The sequence below is a fragment of the Ursus americanus genome, chromosome 1, assembly GCF_024610735.1.
Source record: "Ursus americanus isolate L20-20 chromosome 1, mUrsAme1.1.p, whole genome shotgun sequence".
NCBI classification, from domain to species: domain Eukaryota; kingdom Metazoa; phylum Chordata; class Mammalia; order Carnivora; family Ursidae; genus Ursus; species Ursus americanus.
In genome coordinates this window covers 104,472,471-104,488,818 of record NC_142127.1, presented here as the reverse complement: position 1 = coordinate 104,488,818, position 16,348 = coordinate 104,472,471, and the positions used below count along the sequence as shown (strand labels likewise).

The window sequence follows — 16,348 nt, the reverse complement described above, 5'->3', positions numbered from 1 at the left end:
AAGTATTCTTACAATCTACTGGATTCCCTGGTTTATATTCTTTCAGAAGCAAAAACTGACGTACAAAGGATCCTCACCTCTGACAAAGGGAAAGGCCCACCTTCCAGCCTGCCCACACTCCCCACCAGGGGCTGCCTGCCCGCCTCACCACCACCCCCCCGCCCGGCCCGGGGCTGCCTGTCCGCCTTGCCCCCTGCCCGGGGCCACTGAGCGGTAGCCTGAGAATGGCACCCAAGTTGTACTCTGTGACAAGCCCGCATCTGCTGTCCGCAGGCGCCTCACGCTCTCAGATCACTTCACGGTGTGTGGGACGTGCAGTGTCAGCGTGTAACCAGGGTTAGCTATCTCACTTCACAGCCTCTGCTACTCTGATCTTTTGCGCCGTCTGTAACGGATAAGTTAGGAAGCCATCCTTGGCACATGGCCGAGGAAAACCATATCGTACTGTCAGAACTGTCCCTTAATTTCCGAGACGATTCTCCTGCATTCACAGTTTCATTGGTGGCTTTGAGAAGCAAGAGAAACGTATTCTTCAGCCATCGGTGGTGAGCACTGCACAGACGCACGCCAGACAACACACGGGTGATCACATCGTGTGGCAAGGGCGTTCCCAGGAAGTGGCAGGACACATGGCATGCTGTGTGAGTGTTAATCGATCAGTGATGATTACACCAATTCTAATAATGCATGGAGGGTGAATCGATGCGGACTGGAGGATGAAAAGACCCAAAGGAAGGGGAGCACTTACCTAGCGTCCCGTCCCCTGCCGTCTTGAGGGCGTTTAACTCTTCTTTCGTTATCTTGGAAGGACCTTGGTGTCCGACGTTATTTAGAGTGTCTGAAGCCTCTCCATTGGTAGCTATCTCTGAATTTAGGACTATGCCATGTTTCTGCGAACAAAAACAGACTCGTTGTAATACTCACTGACTGATACTAGGCTAAACTCTATTTTATTAATACTAATGAAAAAGAAACTATTTTTCCTGAAGTTGAGAAAACAGAATCGAGAAGTGGTAAACGCCACGCTCATAAATATCCTATCAACACATACAAATCTGGGATGTCTTCCTGGAGCGGTGACTTTTTTCTTGCACGCTCCAATCCGTGTCTTAATGGGCTGGTGACAAGACACTATTAACACGCATCCTATTTGAACCGGCGGTGAGGGTGTGCAGGTGGCCACATGGAAGGGCCGCCCGCAAATCACTGCAAAGTGACCCCACTTTAAAAACCCTGGTGGCACTCTTTAAAAAGAGAGACAGAGATAAAGAGATATGTGCGTGTTCTGAAAGGAATAAACACAGTGTATGTTAAAGAAGGAATAAAGAAGTGGCTAGAATGTTTGGTATCTTAAAAGGAAATAGAATTCATGCTCATCACATTGTGAAATACTCTAAAAAGTTACACTTCACAGGGATCGCAGACTCGCTTGCTACCCCCGTGCCCACGGCTCTCTCCTCGAGCTTGGATGAGGCCCCGGCACCGTGCTCACAGCCCTGGGAGGAGCGGTGATAGAAACCTGTTCCCTCTGGCTGCTCTGCCTTGACCCCTGACTATAAGCAGCTGACACGGATACGTTTCCACTGACGATCTCGGAATTGGCCATGGCCATACCCTCTTCTCAACACCGTCTCCTGCAATGTTGATGACCCACCCAGAGCCCGTTTTCCTTCACTCGGTGTCCAGCCAGCAGCTGAAGGCCCCTTCACAGGGTGCAAACAGGATGTGGAACTTTCCTCAACCCAGGGGGTCTCAAGGTCTAATTAGTGTGAGACAACCAGCTGGAGAAGTCCTTAAATTTGAGCCTTTAATATAAAGAAACACACAAATTCTCTAACTTGGAGTAATGTCCTGGAGAATTTATCAATGAGTATGAGAAAAAACGTAAGCGGTATATAAAAAATTCTTGGAAGTCGGTGTTGCTTTCGAGTTCAGCTACGCTCATAAATAGCTAAAGGAACGGGCGAACCAGCTGAACCTATGTTCATTTCATGGGTCGGTTCGGTGCCAGATAACCGAAGGTTTGAATTGATTAACAGAACTCAGAGCAATGACACACAATTAACTAACACCAGTACACACACAGTCATTCTTGAGAACATGGATATTTTTTTTTTTGACTGTACTTTGGCTTCATACCTTTAATTCCTCTTTCAGCATGACTACTTCTTCTCTAAGATCATCTCGGTCACTCCTTACGGAATCAAAGAACTCTTTCTGCCTCTCTAAAGCCTGAGTGTGAGCAGAGCAAAGAGAGAGAGAAGATTCACTCGGGTGAGCAGGTGACTGAAGCGAGAACGAGGAGGATTCCGGTACGAGTTAAAGCACTGTGCACAGCGTGCTCGAGATACAGACAAGACACAAGTACTAAGCATCTCATGAATTTATGGCAGCCAAGGGACACTGCCTCCTGTCCCTTAGAGGCATCAAGAGGCCACTGTATGTGCACAGCTTTCTAGCTGAGAGAATGAACACAAGCCATGCACCCATTCAAAGATAAACGAGGGATAAGAAGAAATGCATAAGAAACCCCAAGTGACGACGTAGACTATTTTTCTACGTCGACTCTCAGTGTTTGTTGTCGCAAAGTGGTCTTAAAGCAAACACATGTGTGCATGCTCACCAAGTCCCAAATGAGTGTGGATGAGGATAGAGAAGGGGAAACCAGCACGGCCTCTCGCGGCGCATGCACCAACACTGTGCCCCGACATCCGGAGATCTGCATCGGAGCGGAGCACCATGGGCGCTGGGTTTTGGAAGCCATTTGTCATTAGGAAGCATGGTGGTTACTCTAAGTGGGCTCCTGTCTTCCTACTCGTCACCCTAAAGGCAGATGGGCTGCAGTTGCTTTTCTCGTTAAACGAGAGGGGCCTGGGGCCTCCACGGGGACGTGTCAAGGAGGGAACACAGCACCTGACACCTTGGGGTTTCCTCAAACGCCTTTTAGAGAATCTGAGAGGCCCGAGCCTCCCCATGTCCCACCTGCTCTAGGGTGCCTTCCTTACTTCTTGTATCTCAGGGTGCTGCGGGCCCACTCGGTGCAGGCAGAGAGCCCAGTTAGTGTCAACAAGATGCCCACCCCCGCTCTGGAAGTCAGCGTCAAGGTCAGCGTTACTGTCAGCTGGGGTAAGCTAGTGTATTCTCCACATTATTAGTTCTGTGTCGCGTGGGGACCCATGCACGCTCACACAGGCGTTTCCGCATGTTAGCCGAACGCCCCTTTGAACAGTTTCACAGACTCAGGAGTCCTACCCCTATCTTCTTGTCTTTCCACTCTATTGTTTCCTGAAGATCAGAAATCTCCCTGATATAACTCGCCTGCTTCTGCTGTAGCTGTCGGATTTCCTGAGGAATAGAAACAGATAGAAAGAAAGAAGATAAAGGGTTAAGCAGGAAGACAAAGTGCAGGGCTAGAGAGTCCGAGAGCTGTGAGTGCCCTGAGCCCACAGGCACGTGTGCGGGAGGCACCAGCCCCGTGGCCTGCGTCGGCCCGGATTCGTCTCTGCGAGCCGGAACCTTTTCCTTGGCCTTGTCGCCAGAGGCCAGAGGAGCAAGCAGAAACCCTGCCTGGGTGACATTCTTACTTACAGGCACTAGTTCAAGTTCTGATCAGTTAAAAAGTTAGAACCAACCCAGTATCAGTTTCCTGTTGCTGGTGTCACAAAGTAACATTAATTCAGCAGCTTAAAAACAACGCGAATCGATTCTCTTATAGTTTTGGAACTCAGAAGTCCAAAATGAGTCTGACGCACTAGCATCAAGGTGTGGGCAGGCCTGGACTCTCTTTTGGAGAATCTAGGGGAGAACCTGTGCCCTCCCCGCCCCCCCCAATTTTTTTTTTTTTGGCTTCCAGAGGCCGCCGCATTCCTCGGCTCATGGCCCCTTCCTCACGCGGCACCAGCCTTGCTTCCCCCCATATCTCCTCCTGCTGCCTCTCTCGCCTCCCTGCATAAGGACCCTGTGATGACAGTGGGACCCCAGATAACTGCGGGTCAACTCCCCATCACAAGGCCCTTAACTTCATCACACCTGTAACGTCCCTTCTGGTGCATAAGGTGCCAAATCCACAGGTTCCGGGGATCGGGACGTGGACATCTCGGGGGGCCATCATTCTGTCTGCCACGCCTCCCGAAACAAACACAAAGCCCCCAAAGAATGAGGATCTTCACCGATGAAAGGAACTACTTTCCTTCAGTGAGGCATGGAGAATTAGCCTAAATTCTCAATTTTCAAGAAAACAGTTAACTTTCGTAATGAACCCCAAATACTCCTAAGACACAGAAGGCAGAGCAACGAGGGAGTGCCACCCACCTCCAGCAAGTCCTCCCGCTGCTTCAAGGCCTCTTTGACTTCGGCAAACTGGAACTGCAGGATGCTGTGGGCGTGCTTTTCCCTCTCAAACTCCTACAAGGGAAGGAAAGAGCACGGACATGGTGACCGAATCACGCTGTCTTTCAAGTTCACGTTCCCATGACTTAAGTTGACCTTGGAACAAACTACCTGTTACCATGTCATCACAATTTCCTCCCTCCCTCCCTCCCTCCCTCCCTCCCTCCCTCCCTCCCTCCCTCCCTTCCTTTTAAGATTTTATCTTTTTGCAAGAGCGAGAGCAAAAAGCAGACCCCCTGCTCAGCAGGGAGCCCAGTGCAGGCCTCAATCCGAGGACCCTGGGGTTACCCTCAGGTCCCATGACCTGAGCTCAACCAACTGAGCCACCCAGGTGCCCCATCAGCACAATTTTCAAGGCCTTTTTAGCAACATAAGCCCACTTCTCGGGACTTTTTGGTCTTCCGTAAACTTTCTCTGAGGACCTGATGCATTGGACAGGTGCTCCCCGACTCCTTCCAGACCATCAGGGCCCGGGGGGGGAGCCCTCTCCAGGGGGCTGTGTGTGCGGAGGCCCAGGAGGAGGCAGCTGTGTGAAGGACTTAGGATGGAACCATCCCTGATTCTGAACTCTGATAAGGAACACTCTTTAGGATAAAAAGGGGGATTAATATGGTCTACTTTGGCAAGCTTATCTTATTAAGTGGATGGCCAACTTTGTACTCTAGGGCCCCCACTCCAGGGACAAAAGCCGCTCCCCTAGTCCGACCCTCCCCCCTCGCCCCTATGCATGGCAACATGCTCTTCTGGTCTCTGGCTCAGCTCCGATACTGCACAATCCCTGACGGTGGTCTTGTACCCAACCGACCGCCAACAGTTTAGGACAGCAGGGTATATACCTCCCAGGGCCATTGGGGGGTTATTCTGGAAGGGAGGTGACCTTTGCTTCTCACCCTGGCCTCACCTGCTCACCCACTTTCTAAAGTCCGAGGGTGACCGGTACCTTCCTAGCTGTGACAAGGGCCTGCCTATTGGGTTCTTCTCAGTCCGTGCTCCCCAGCTTGGGACAACACTCCAGGATCATCCAAATTTTCTGGACTTAGGTTTGGGGGCTCCTGGTCTACTTCCTGATGCCTGCTTGAGGACATCCTAGGAGTATTCAGGATGCATTAGCCTATCTTCCCCACAAATGGAGTCCAGAGTCTGTACTCTGCTCCCATAATTATATATTTTGTCATCAGGTCTCATGGGAAGCTTCTCCTTTGTTTCAGAGTTTAGTTCTCAAAAATCCTTCTTTAGCTTCTAAATTCTATAGCAGTCAAAGGAGACCTTTGAGATGTTAACAGCACCTTGGTTTTAACCCTTGGGATTTAGGGGATAGAGCCAGTTAAAAAAAAAAAAGATAGTGACACTCACAAATTAAATTTTCTGTTTTACCTCAGCAACTCTGAAAAACTGAGCAACATCCTGGGGTTTCATAGACCAAGTAATTCCTAAAACTATGGAAAAACAAGTATCCCTTGATTTATATCCCGTAAGAACATCTAATTAATCTTTTGTCATTGATTTCAACATAGGCTCAGACTTCTTGATGTTATCATAATTAACTTAATTTAGCTTAATGAATGTATGTAACTCTTACATGGAATAAAATAAATGAATATACTTGCAACTGACTACTTCTCAGTGGTGTTAAGACATAACAAAATAAAAATCCAGAAATATATATTAACAGGAACATCTTTTTATTTTTTTCTAAAGATCTTATTATTAAGTTATCTCTACACCCAACGTGGGGCTCAAATGTCTGACTCCGAGATCAAGAGTTGCTTGTCTACTGACCGAGCCAGCCAGGCGCCCCAACAGGTAAATCTTGAAGCACCCAATTATGTCCATCCAAACATGCTGGTTCTTTGTAGGCTTGTTTCTTCCTGGTTATGACTCTATCTTACGTGCAAAACACACAATGCTCTCCCCGTGAAACTGTCTCTAGTTTACAGAGTGAAATTGTGCTTATTAATATTTCAAAGCCCTCTGCAAAGAGCATGACACTCTTATTCACAGATGTTGGGGCTTCCTGGACACGTGGAGAACCGTCATTAAAAAACAACGATTCTATCTACACACACACACACACACACACCCACCCCAGATGTGCCCACAGCACACACACACACACACACACCCACCCCAGATGTGCCCACAGCACACACACACACACACACACCCACCCCAGATGTGCCCACAGCACACACACACACACACACACCCACCCCAGATGTGCCCACAGCACACACACACACACACTCCACCGTTCTCTCTCACGCTGACGCTTACTTTGTTTTTCTCTTCGTACTGCCGCCTGGACTCGGCCAGCTGCTCTTCCAGCTCCAGCAACATGTCCTTCAGGGTATCGACCTGGTACAGGAAGTTCGTCTTTTCATTGTCCAGCTGAGCATTGGAAACCATAGCCTTCTTATACTTCTCTTCAACTTCGGCTAGTGAGTCCTGCAGACACCGGATCACGTTTTTGAAATTGTATAAGAGAACGAAAACAAAGATGAGTTCAGTGGCCTTTGGAAAAAAAAAAAAAAAAAGAAACAAAACCCAAAAAAACCTAGCCCGAATTTTAGACTTTATTTCTTAGAGCAAATGGATCAGGATAAGAAACACACGACAATTTCATATGCACAGAAATTGCCCCCTTTCGATGGGGTCAAATCAGTTATTAACCACTCAGAATATTAGTTAACTCAGAAAGTTAGTTCTTAATTGTGTCTGGGAGGAAGACGGCTTCCCTAGCCATCAGCACGAGGGAGACATGCGGCGGGGAGGCTCTGGGCGCGGGCGGTAATGCCCTGAGCCCGTGACTCAGTGGTGCCCCCTGTGGCGGCTTGGGCTGTTCAACAGGTTTCCGGAGTAGCCCCTCAGGAAATGCGACCAGCACCCCGGGAAGAGCCAGTGCGTGTCGGCTGAGGGAACACCTGCCACTAGCCGCCGGCTCCCGTCTGGGCTTGTAAACCAGGAAAGGATGAGGCGGAATTTTAACTTTCGACCTACAGGACGACTCAACAAGCTGCACACGTCTCACTGGGCCAGTCCTGGGAGGACGGAGAGCATTCCTTTGAAAGGCCAGCACTGGGGAGAGAGGCCTGCAGAGGAAACACGGCCCTCCCGCGGCTCACACCCTCGCTGGCTGGGCAACGGAGCAGCGCGCTCATCCCCAAGCACAGGTCAGGGGAAGGTGACCCCAGGACAGGGAGGGTGAACCCCCCAAAGCTATGGAGAGGCAGGCACTGCATGGTCAGACCCCCCAAGGAGGCCTCTCGGACACCCGTGCTGCGCTCGCCTGCGCCTGTGAACCAGGGCCACGATTTTAGGTGGCACCCGTGGCTCCTGGGCTAGTTTGGGGACCCCCTCCTCACCGTGCAAAGTCAACCCTCTCTTCAAGGAGAGGTGACAAGCACGCCAGCGGTTAATTCGTCATTTTAAACCCAACGTGGCCTCTGGGTGGTGCCCCTGTGACAGATAACTCAGACTGTTCTGGGGGTCCTTTCTGGGGAGCTGAAGAGGAAGTAACAGGCTTCCCATCTATTGCTGGGTCCGCAGAGAACACAGTCCTCAGCTGTCCACCTCATTCCGAGCAACATGGCAACTAGACTTCCCGGCGGCACAAGGCATAACACATCCGTACGGGGCTGTGCGTTTGCGCAGATAAATCCCAGAGGCCGCACGTTCGGACGCCGCTTCCACCAGGGAAGCTGGACAGCAAGCGAGCAAGTACGCGGGGTGCTTCAGAAGCCCTGGCAATAGGCACTGCCTTCCTGGCAAATGTCCGATACTTTGAGAAGCAAATGGAGTGAAGCGTTGTTTGTATGGAACCACTATGGACAGTGAAGAAAACCCCAAACACTTCTGCAAGCATTCGGGGCACTTCTGTGGGAATGAGAAGAAACGGGGTGTGGGCCGGGCAAGGAGGGGGAGTCCAAAACATGCACCAGGAAGCGTGTTAGTAACTGCTTCTATGGAGGGTTACAGGGCTCAGGGCTCGGTTCAAAAGCTGCATCGGGAAGAGGGCTCAGGGCACAAGGCCGCGCCCGCATTCCCGCCAGCTCGAACTCTGAGTCTGGAGGCTCCAGAGAGTGAGCATGCGGTCTGTGTGTCTTCGTTAGGGTTTTCTGAAGCCGAGTAGGGTTAACAGCAGCAGCCCACACCTCCGTGAACTGGTACCTTCATCTCTTTCAACCCCTGCATGTATTTGCCTTCTACGTCCTGAATCTGGTCCTTTAACTCATTCAGTTCCTGGGAATCAGCAAAAGAGGCAAATGATATCAGGGGGAGAAAAGTGAGCATGACCCCAAAGAGAGAAGCCGTCCTCTAAATCTTTCCTACTTTTGGGAGTCTGGGCAGTGATTTTCGTTTTGTTTTGTTTTAAGTGTTGAAGAAAAATAAAACGAATTGCAAAATCACAAAGATTAAAATTGAGGTCTATCCCATATGATATTTTCACAAAATCTTACAAAATGTAGGTCTGTATCATTATATTTTTGCACAATTTTATAAAACAGGCAAAAGAGGTTCTGACAATGGAACCGGTACTTTTACCCGTATTTAATAGTTCACCCAGGCTCTTTGGGCGGCTCGCTGTGCTAGACAGAGTGAAAGACTGAAGATGGGACTCCGCCGAGCTCCATGCCCGCGCTTACAGAGTGCAGAGTCTCTGCTCCGCATTCCCGGGGCCCGGTGTCGGGTCTGAGCTAGACTCTACACGCTCGCTGAGCGAATGAACGGTGCTCTCAGACTAGAGCGGAGACGAATCGGGATTGCGGCAAACTGCACTTGGACGCAGCAAAGGAAGAGCAAAGGGCTGCTGGAGGCCAAGGGAGGGCGCGTGGACGTTTTAGGAAGAGCGGTCCACCAAAACTGTTCTTACACAGCACAGGACTCTGGAGGCCTGGCTGAGGCTACGTCCCTTCTCTGACCTCCCTGGCGGGTGGTCATCCAGCCTTCAGATACCACGGGCAGCGGGTCCCCTTTTCTCCAGTTTTAATTATTAGAAAAGGCTTCCATCCACGAAGCCAAATCCGATCCTTGACGTTTCTCCCTCGGGCCTCGGCTCGCTCTCCAGAGGACATAAGTGCCGGTCCCTTGTGGTTCCTAGTGACTTTAACAGACAGCACTGTCTTTACCTCTCTCTCACACACTCAGGGTGGCCCCCCAGCGAGTGGTGAGGATGGAGCACAGAACGACGCTTAGCTTCTGGCGGGAGACTGATCACAACGGCGAGCTACTAGAGGCATACTGTGCGTACTACAAATAGAAATACAAACATTCTAGGCAGGGTGGTGCTGTTGGGAGCAGTGAATAATGTGGGGTCCAAAACAATGGCGACCATCTGTCTGTGCACGCCAGGTATATGGAGGGGGCCGAGCACCACACGGCAGCCGCCAGGGCCCTCAGCAAGGTGTGCCGGAGAGCCCGGGACCGCAGAGCGCGCGGTCTGCCTGGCCATGGTGGGGCGGGCAGGTGCGGCTTCCTGTGGGAGACCCTATCTGAGCTGGTCTTGGTGTGACTAGAACATGTGTTTATGGGATGTAGGGGAGACAGGACCCAGAAGAAAGATCCAGAACTTTACAGATTTATGCTTGAAGACTGGTTTTCCTAAAAGGCCCCTCTAGGGCACAAGTAGGTAGGCAGCCTTACCTTGATTTCCCTAATGGAGGCCTCGGTGTCAACAGAGATGGACGTGTCCCCGCTTCCCCTCCGAGAGGAGGTCCCGCCCAGGGAGGCCAGGGTGGCTGCAGACAGCCCGGGCAGGCTACGCGAGCCCTGGAAAGCCACAAGGACCGAATGTGATTTCAGACAAAAACAGAGTCCCCTGCAAGTCTACTGTAATATTGTCAAATGGGAAAATCCCCAGCGGCTTATGGAAAGCAGTAAGGGTTCACTCGTAGGGGCCTTGTGGATGCCTGGGAATTAGTCTGGGTCCGCCTGATGCTCATGCCTGGGCCCACGGTGCACGCCCTGCTCTTCTGCAGGGTCTAAGCCCCATGCTGGAAGAGACTCCGGGGGGACCCCTGAAGGACATGGTGCCGGCTGCTGGGCCGCACGCAAGCCCTGCTCACTCGCGCCCGAGCATCTTTACTCAAGATTCACCAACGTATTCTCTTGTCCTTTCATCCATACACTTTGGTCCCCTTGTCGTTTATCAACAGCAAACATAAAGGCTTCCAGAAATTCCTTACCTTCTCGGTGAAATCCTTCTCTGGTCTGTCTTCAACCTGTGGAGGAAAGTGGACAAATACTAAATACTTCAGAGCATTAAATGGCTAACACGGGTTTAGAGTGTAAGACGATAATACGACATTAGCTTCCTCTGTAATTTAAGAACTGCTTTGCCAACGAGACCCGTGGATCCGCTTCTGCCGGGCCGTGCCGGGTGCGGCGGTGGCTTGCGGGCAGCTCACGGTGCCAGCGTGAACTTCACCGGGTGGCTTTTCAATGTTCGTGATTTCCACGGGGAACATGACGTCTGAACGACACACACACCGATCAGGCAGCTGTGAATGAACTGAATCGGCACCGGTTTCCTTCACAGCTTGCCACAGCTCTGCGTGCTGGCCCCGACGTGGGGGACGATGACAAACTCCAAGCCTCTCCCCCCCGCCCCCCGCGGTTACCACGGTTACAGCCGGAGAGCGGGACCAGGCCTCTTGCTACCCGGTCTCCACAGCAAGAGACAGCAGTGGGGCCAACTCCAACTTTCCCTACTGCTCGTGAGAAATGGGGCCACCGCGCAGATTCTCGTTTAACCATCTCGCAGTTGAGGCCAGATGCGGGGAGCTGGCAGGGGGTGAAGGCACATGAGAATCCGCCACGTGAAAAGTGAGACCCCAGAATCCGGCTTTTCACGTGTCTCTGAGGCTGCTCTGCCCCTTCCTCAGGCAGGACTCTCCGTGGGACCCAGGGCAGCCTCTGGAGCCCTAGCCTCACTCCCAGGGAGACCCTGCACCTCGAAGGTGTCTGGGGGTCTACAGGCTGAGGCTGGCACTGGTGCTACGTCTTTCTGTGCCGAGCATCCCACAGAGGCCAACTTTTCCTCTTTTCTGCACACCGAGGACTCCTTTCCATAAGCCCACTGGGAAGGTCACAGAGGGTGAGCACACCCCATGCCTACTGGTCTCCAAAGCCTCTGGGGGAAGCTGACAACTAATCACGCCTTTCCTAGCACGTCTCTGATCCTCCCTCCTGTGGTTCAGACGTTCTTAACTTTGACCTCCAGGGAGCCAACTGCAGATCACCGCCGTGACTCAGTGGACCCAGGGGGTGACCAGGGACTCTGCAGTTACCCTCACACGTTCAACCACAGACATTCCAAACCCAGGTCAAGGAATCCCAGTGGAGCTGGGTTGGAGGCTCGCGGACATGCAAACGGCCCACCACGAAGCTGGGCTCAGGAGAGCGTGAGGGTGTGGGGCTGAGCGCTGGTCGGGACGCGGCAAAGGCAGTGATTTTCTGTGAAGACCAACACTCCCTGCCCTGTGCGCACCCGAGGCCCACCGCGGGCTGGATGCTCGAGGCCTCACCATCCTGTCCCTGCCCTGTGCCCACCCGAGGCCCACGGCGGGCTGGATGCTCGAGGCCTCACCATCCTGTCCCCCACCAACAAGGCTCACTAACAGCTACCTTCTCTCCTTCAAACCCATCACACCTTCACAGCAAAGTCTAAGAGCGAGTCAGCCAACCAAGAGGCTCAAATGGAATCCTACAGAATACTTGATTAATTCAAAAGAAGGCAATTTCCAAAACCAGCTCCTGGCTCAGCCAAGCTCAAGGCTCTTCTGCTCAACCCCGGGGTCTCATTCCAAAGCCAGCCCAGCTGGTCTCCCGACAGGCCCACACTTGGGTCTTCAGCAAGAACCTTCTATTTTCATCTTACTGGTCTCCTTACTGTCCTAAGAGTAGGAGAGGAAATGAGAGTGAAGAGGCCACATCTCTCAGGCCAGTGGGTTGGATCCAAGAGCAGACTGACCAACTACCAGTTGGTTAAATAAGCCCTTGGGGGGGGGGGCTTCAGATGCTAGTCCTTCCCCACCCAGAGGACTCTCCTTTCCACTTGGCCATGGCTGGCTGTCCTCCGAGGGCCTGTGCTGGCCTGTGTCTCCCGGGAGCTTCCCAGGCAATCTCCGCCCACATGTGTCCTTTCCACGGCTCGGAGTGGGCTGGCGACAGCCCATCAAAGAGAGCTCACTCCCCAACTGTGTGCCACACCTCCCACCATTTGTTGGCATGTGTGTTTGGTGTATGTAAAAACGCACACCAAGAATTATTATCTTCCCATATGCGCATGCCACATCAGCCCGAGTAGACACTCGGGGGGCTGAGGTGGCCTTCGGTCAAGATGGGTCTGTCTCCCCGTCCCTGGCAGAGCCCCGGAGAGCCCCAGCCCATGTTCTCATTGTGATGATTTCAGCATTTCAAGTGTGGCTCTTCTCTCCACTCGGGAATGAAAATATTCCTGAAAACTTCAAATCACTGCTGACTATACAGCAACTGGGCCGCAGGGGATCGAGGTATGACGTCTCCTGGCCCGAGGCCCTCGCTCCCTGGAAGCAGGTAGTTTGCAGAACATGTATTCATGAGCTGAAAGTAAGGAAGATAATTTAACTACTGGTCGAATACGAAGAGCCAGCGTCACAGACTGTCAGGTTACCGCGGAGAAGCCGGCCGCTCGTGGCCTCTGCAGGTGACACAATCTTTCCCAACGGCTCGTCAGCGGCAGATAAATACTCTGTATATAAATGAAAGTCCAGAAATCCACCTACAGAGCTATCTGTGCCCATAAAAGAAGGATCCCACGTTTTTCAGTATTTCTTGTGATAAAGATGAGAAAGAACACAAACCAGACCAAAAAACATTGATTCGGGGGGGGGGGCGGTCCTTTAACACTGCTGTGTTCTATGCTGTTTCCCTCGATACCATCAACATAAGTATTACTTTTGTAATTTGCAAAACATCAAATAAGGAAGAAAAACCTAAAACCACAGCTCTTTAGTTTTCAAAAAAGGTTTAAAAATAGTTTTAAAAAATCCTTTGCTCGGAAATACATAATGAACTCAGAATATGAAAATTTAGGATGTGTTTTTAAGTAGAGATCACGCAGGGGAAAAATGAAACTCTCGACGAGAGTTATAGCCAATCTCTACTTAACCGCTGTTTCCAATCTTTTGTGTACACATTAGGGTAAGTGCCCTTCGTCCGTTTCTGAACGACCAAGGGTACCTGCGCTAGAGGCGGTTCTGAAATCGGCAGGAGGAGGAGCCCCAGGGAGAGGGGCGCTACAGCAAGGAGCTGCCGCAGTCCCCTTAGCTGCCACTAGATGGCAGCCTGTGTGGAGCTAAGAGGGCTGGCCAGGAGCTGTCCCCACTCCCCACCTTCCCCTAAGCAAAGGGACAGATCAGGAACCCAGGCAGTGTGTTTAATTTTGACATAAACCATGCCACTTTACCTCTGAAAATAATATAGAAAGAAACAGAATTGAAAAACATTCTGAACACCGAGCAGCTGCATGACGTGGTGTGGCGGACGCCATGGTGCAGACACGGGGCAGAGCGGGACCCAGGGGAGGCCATCCCGTGCACCTGCTGCAAGCCACTGAGGACCTCTGTGAATACTGGCATCCTGGTCCACCCCAGGACAACCGTGCCCCACACCCCGCAGGCCTTCACTTTGTTACTCCCCCGTACAGAGTAATTCTGAACCTTCTAGGTCGGTGTGAAAACTTCACAGTAACAGATTTATGACAATCACGAGTGTCCACAAAGACAGCTTTTAAAGTCTACTAGAAACAGTCACTTCTAAAAAATTTCTGTTGAACTTTAAATTATGGCAATGTTTCCTTTCAAAAACAGGTGATCCAAGTAGCCCATTAAGGATTTTATTAGTTCCAACCTTCCAACATCGTGTCTGTACGAGCATGCCCCTAAGGCTCACTTCAACATCACGTCTGCGGAGGCCCACGGTTCCCGGTCTGCCCACCTGCCCGGGGACACAACACAACACGTGAGCATGGCCGGACCCTAGCAGAGGGGCCAGGCACAAAGGAACTCTTTCTCGAGGTGTCCCCAGCCCCCCGCTGGGCAACCCCAGACCCTGGATGCTGAACGGGACCAGAGACACCATGTCCGCGTACGGTCCCTCTCAACAAACAAACTGACAATAGGGAACACTGCTCAGAAAACACCCATTTTAAGGGCAATTTTCCTTCAGATATAAATAGTAGTCAAGGCTTCCATTGGGTGGAAATTTCGGGTTTTCATCCAATAACACTGACGTTCTCCTGAATGACTTATCCTTGGACTCATAGCTTATGACCTGTGTTTGCACCTGCTGCCGCTGCCTCTTCATACAACATCAAACATGGGTCGCCATGACAACATCAAACATGGGTCACCATGGTCTTTTGTTTTTCTGGCTCAAAAGGGCTGGAGTTCGTCACTCGTGTTTTCTCTGAATACACACAGGAACGTGAATCCGGGCTCCGCTCAGGACATCTCTGATGGATGGGTCAGAAACACGGCAGCTTCTGCAATGCCTGGCAGGATTCTGGGGCCCGGACGACACAGGTGTGTGGGCGCTGCCAGGCGAGGCCCTCCGCGTGGGTGGCTCAGGCCAGGACCGCCAAACCTTCCGATTCCAGCTCTCAGAGTTTCCTGCGTCTCTCCCCGGAGTTCATACCCTACGCGTGCCCGTTTGCTGCCTGCCTGTCCCCTCCGGTCTATGCATCCCTGATGGCTGGGACAGGTCTGCTTGCTCATCACTGCAGCCCCGGGCCTAGAACATTCTAGGTACCCAATAAACACTGGCGGAATGAGAGAACAGTCCCCCTCAAGGGGAAGACCCTGGACTTGTTGGAGAAGAACCTACAGCTTATCTATAGAATGGGAACAACGTGACTGAGGTCCCAGGTGGGGCAGGCATCTGTTGAGGACCGAGGGGTGGGGGAGGCCTTTGGATGCCAAGGCACCTTTATTTTCTTCAAGTGGGACGAGCCAGCCCTTCCTCCATTCTGGTTACTTTTGTTCTTTACCAGTGCTCCTCCCCACCCCCTGGGGCACTTGCCCTTCCCCCACACCCAGCCGTCCAGGGCTGTCCCTTGCCCCAGTCCTACTTCCTTCCAGAGAGGCTCCTGCACCCTGTTCGCCCTCCCCCTCCCCCGGGTCCACGTTCCTGATGAATCACCAGGCCATGGATCATTGTCCAGGAGCCACAGGAGCACCGGCAGGAGCCATCGAGGCCCAGATGGGGGGGGGGAGGATGGCCCGTCCCACTCAGCCTGCGAGATGCTGACCCTCGCTCACGAAATGTGCCAATAGCACGGCAGTCGGCTGACCTTTGTAAATGAGCAGTTGTCTCAGGGAAGAGAAAAGATGGTTTATGTGTTTGTAATGAACTGAAAAATTAGCTCGGCCACACGCCTGACAGTGTCACTCACTCAGAGCTCTTCTGCCTGCCTTCCCTTCAGAGCTCGGGGGAGCCAGATGGAAGCGCATCTCTGTTTCCTGGGCTGTAAACTCAGCAAATTAACCGAGGAGGAGCTTTAGGATCAGAGGGGTCCGCCAGCCCTGGTACCTGCTGCCTTTTCCCCTGGGCGGTGCCTCGAGAAGCCCCAGGGACGGGGGCTCGGAGCCTGGGTGCAGCTGGGCCCGGCCTCTCCCGGCCGGCTGGGGTGGGTCAACAGGTCCCAGGGGCACGAGCATGTCTAATGCCGCCTCTCTGGTTACGGTCACTGAAGCCACTTTATGTGGGTACATTTTTCACAAATGTGGAAAGCATAGGACACCGAAATCTGAGTCTGATCTTGACCACTTCAGTCTAAGCGACTAGATGAAGTCCTCTTATTCTGCGACTTTGTCCTGATGCCCGAAGAGACCCAAAGCAGTCAAATAATCGAGGCATTCAAGGCTCCGTGCTTCCTGGGAGCCGCGCCGGGAGCCGGACCCAGGGGGCTTGCGGTCCTTCG

The 16,348-nt window shown here is 52.1% G+C and overlaps 1 protein-coding gene across 23 annotated transcripts in view; it reads right to left on the bottom strand.

Moving 5' to 3' along the window:
• The window catches only part of LRRFIP1 (LRR binding FLII interacting protein 1), a 139,012-nt gene that overhangs the window by 15,038 nt on the left and 107,626 nt on the right, over positions 1-16,348 (bottom strand). For 18 of the 23 annotated variants that reach the window (XM_087864777.1, XM_087864709.1, XM_045794006.2 and 15 more), the window contains 8 exons: positions 10,572-10,607; positions 10,030-10,155; positions 8,557-8,628; positions 6,664-6,834; positions 4,312-4,404; positions 3,253-3,345; positions 2,140-2,232; positions 749-890 (listed from right to left, as the gene is read on the bottom strand). In XM_087864777.1, coding sequence (XP_087720903.1) covers positions 749-890; positions 2,140-2,232; positions 3,253-3,345; positions 4,312-4,404; positions 6,664-6,834; positions 8,557-8,628; positions 10,030-10,155; positions 10,572-10,607 — 826 coding nt within the window. The remainder of the gene's footprint in view (positions 1-748; positions 891-2,139; positions 2,233-3,252; positions 3,346-4,311; positions 4,405-6,663; positions 6,835-8,556; positions 8,629-10,029; positions 10,156-10,571; positions 10,608-16,348) is intronic. The other 5 variants (XM_087864762.1, XM_087864780.1, XM_045794025.2 and 2 more) reach the window with 3 other exon arrangements.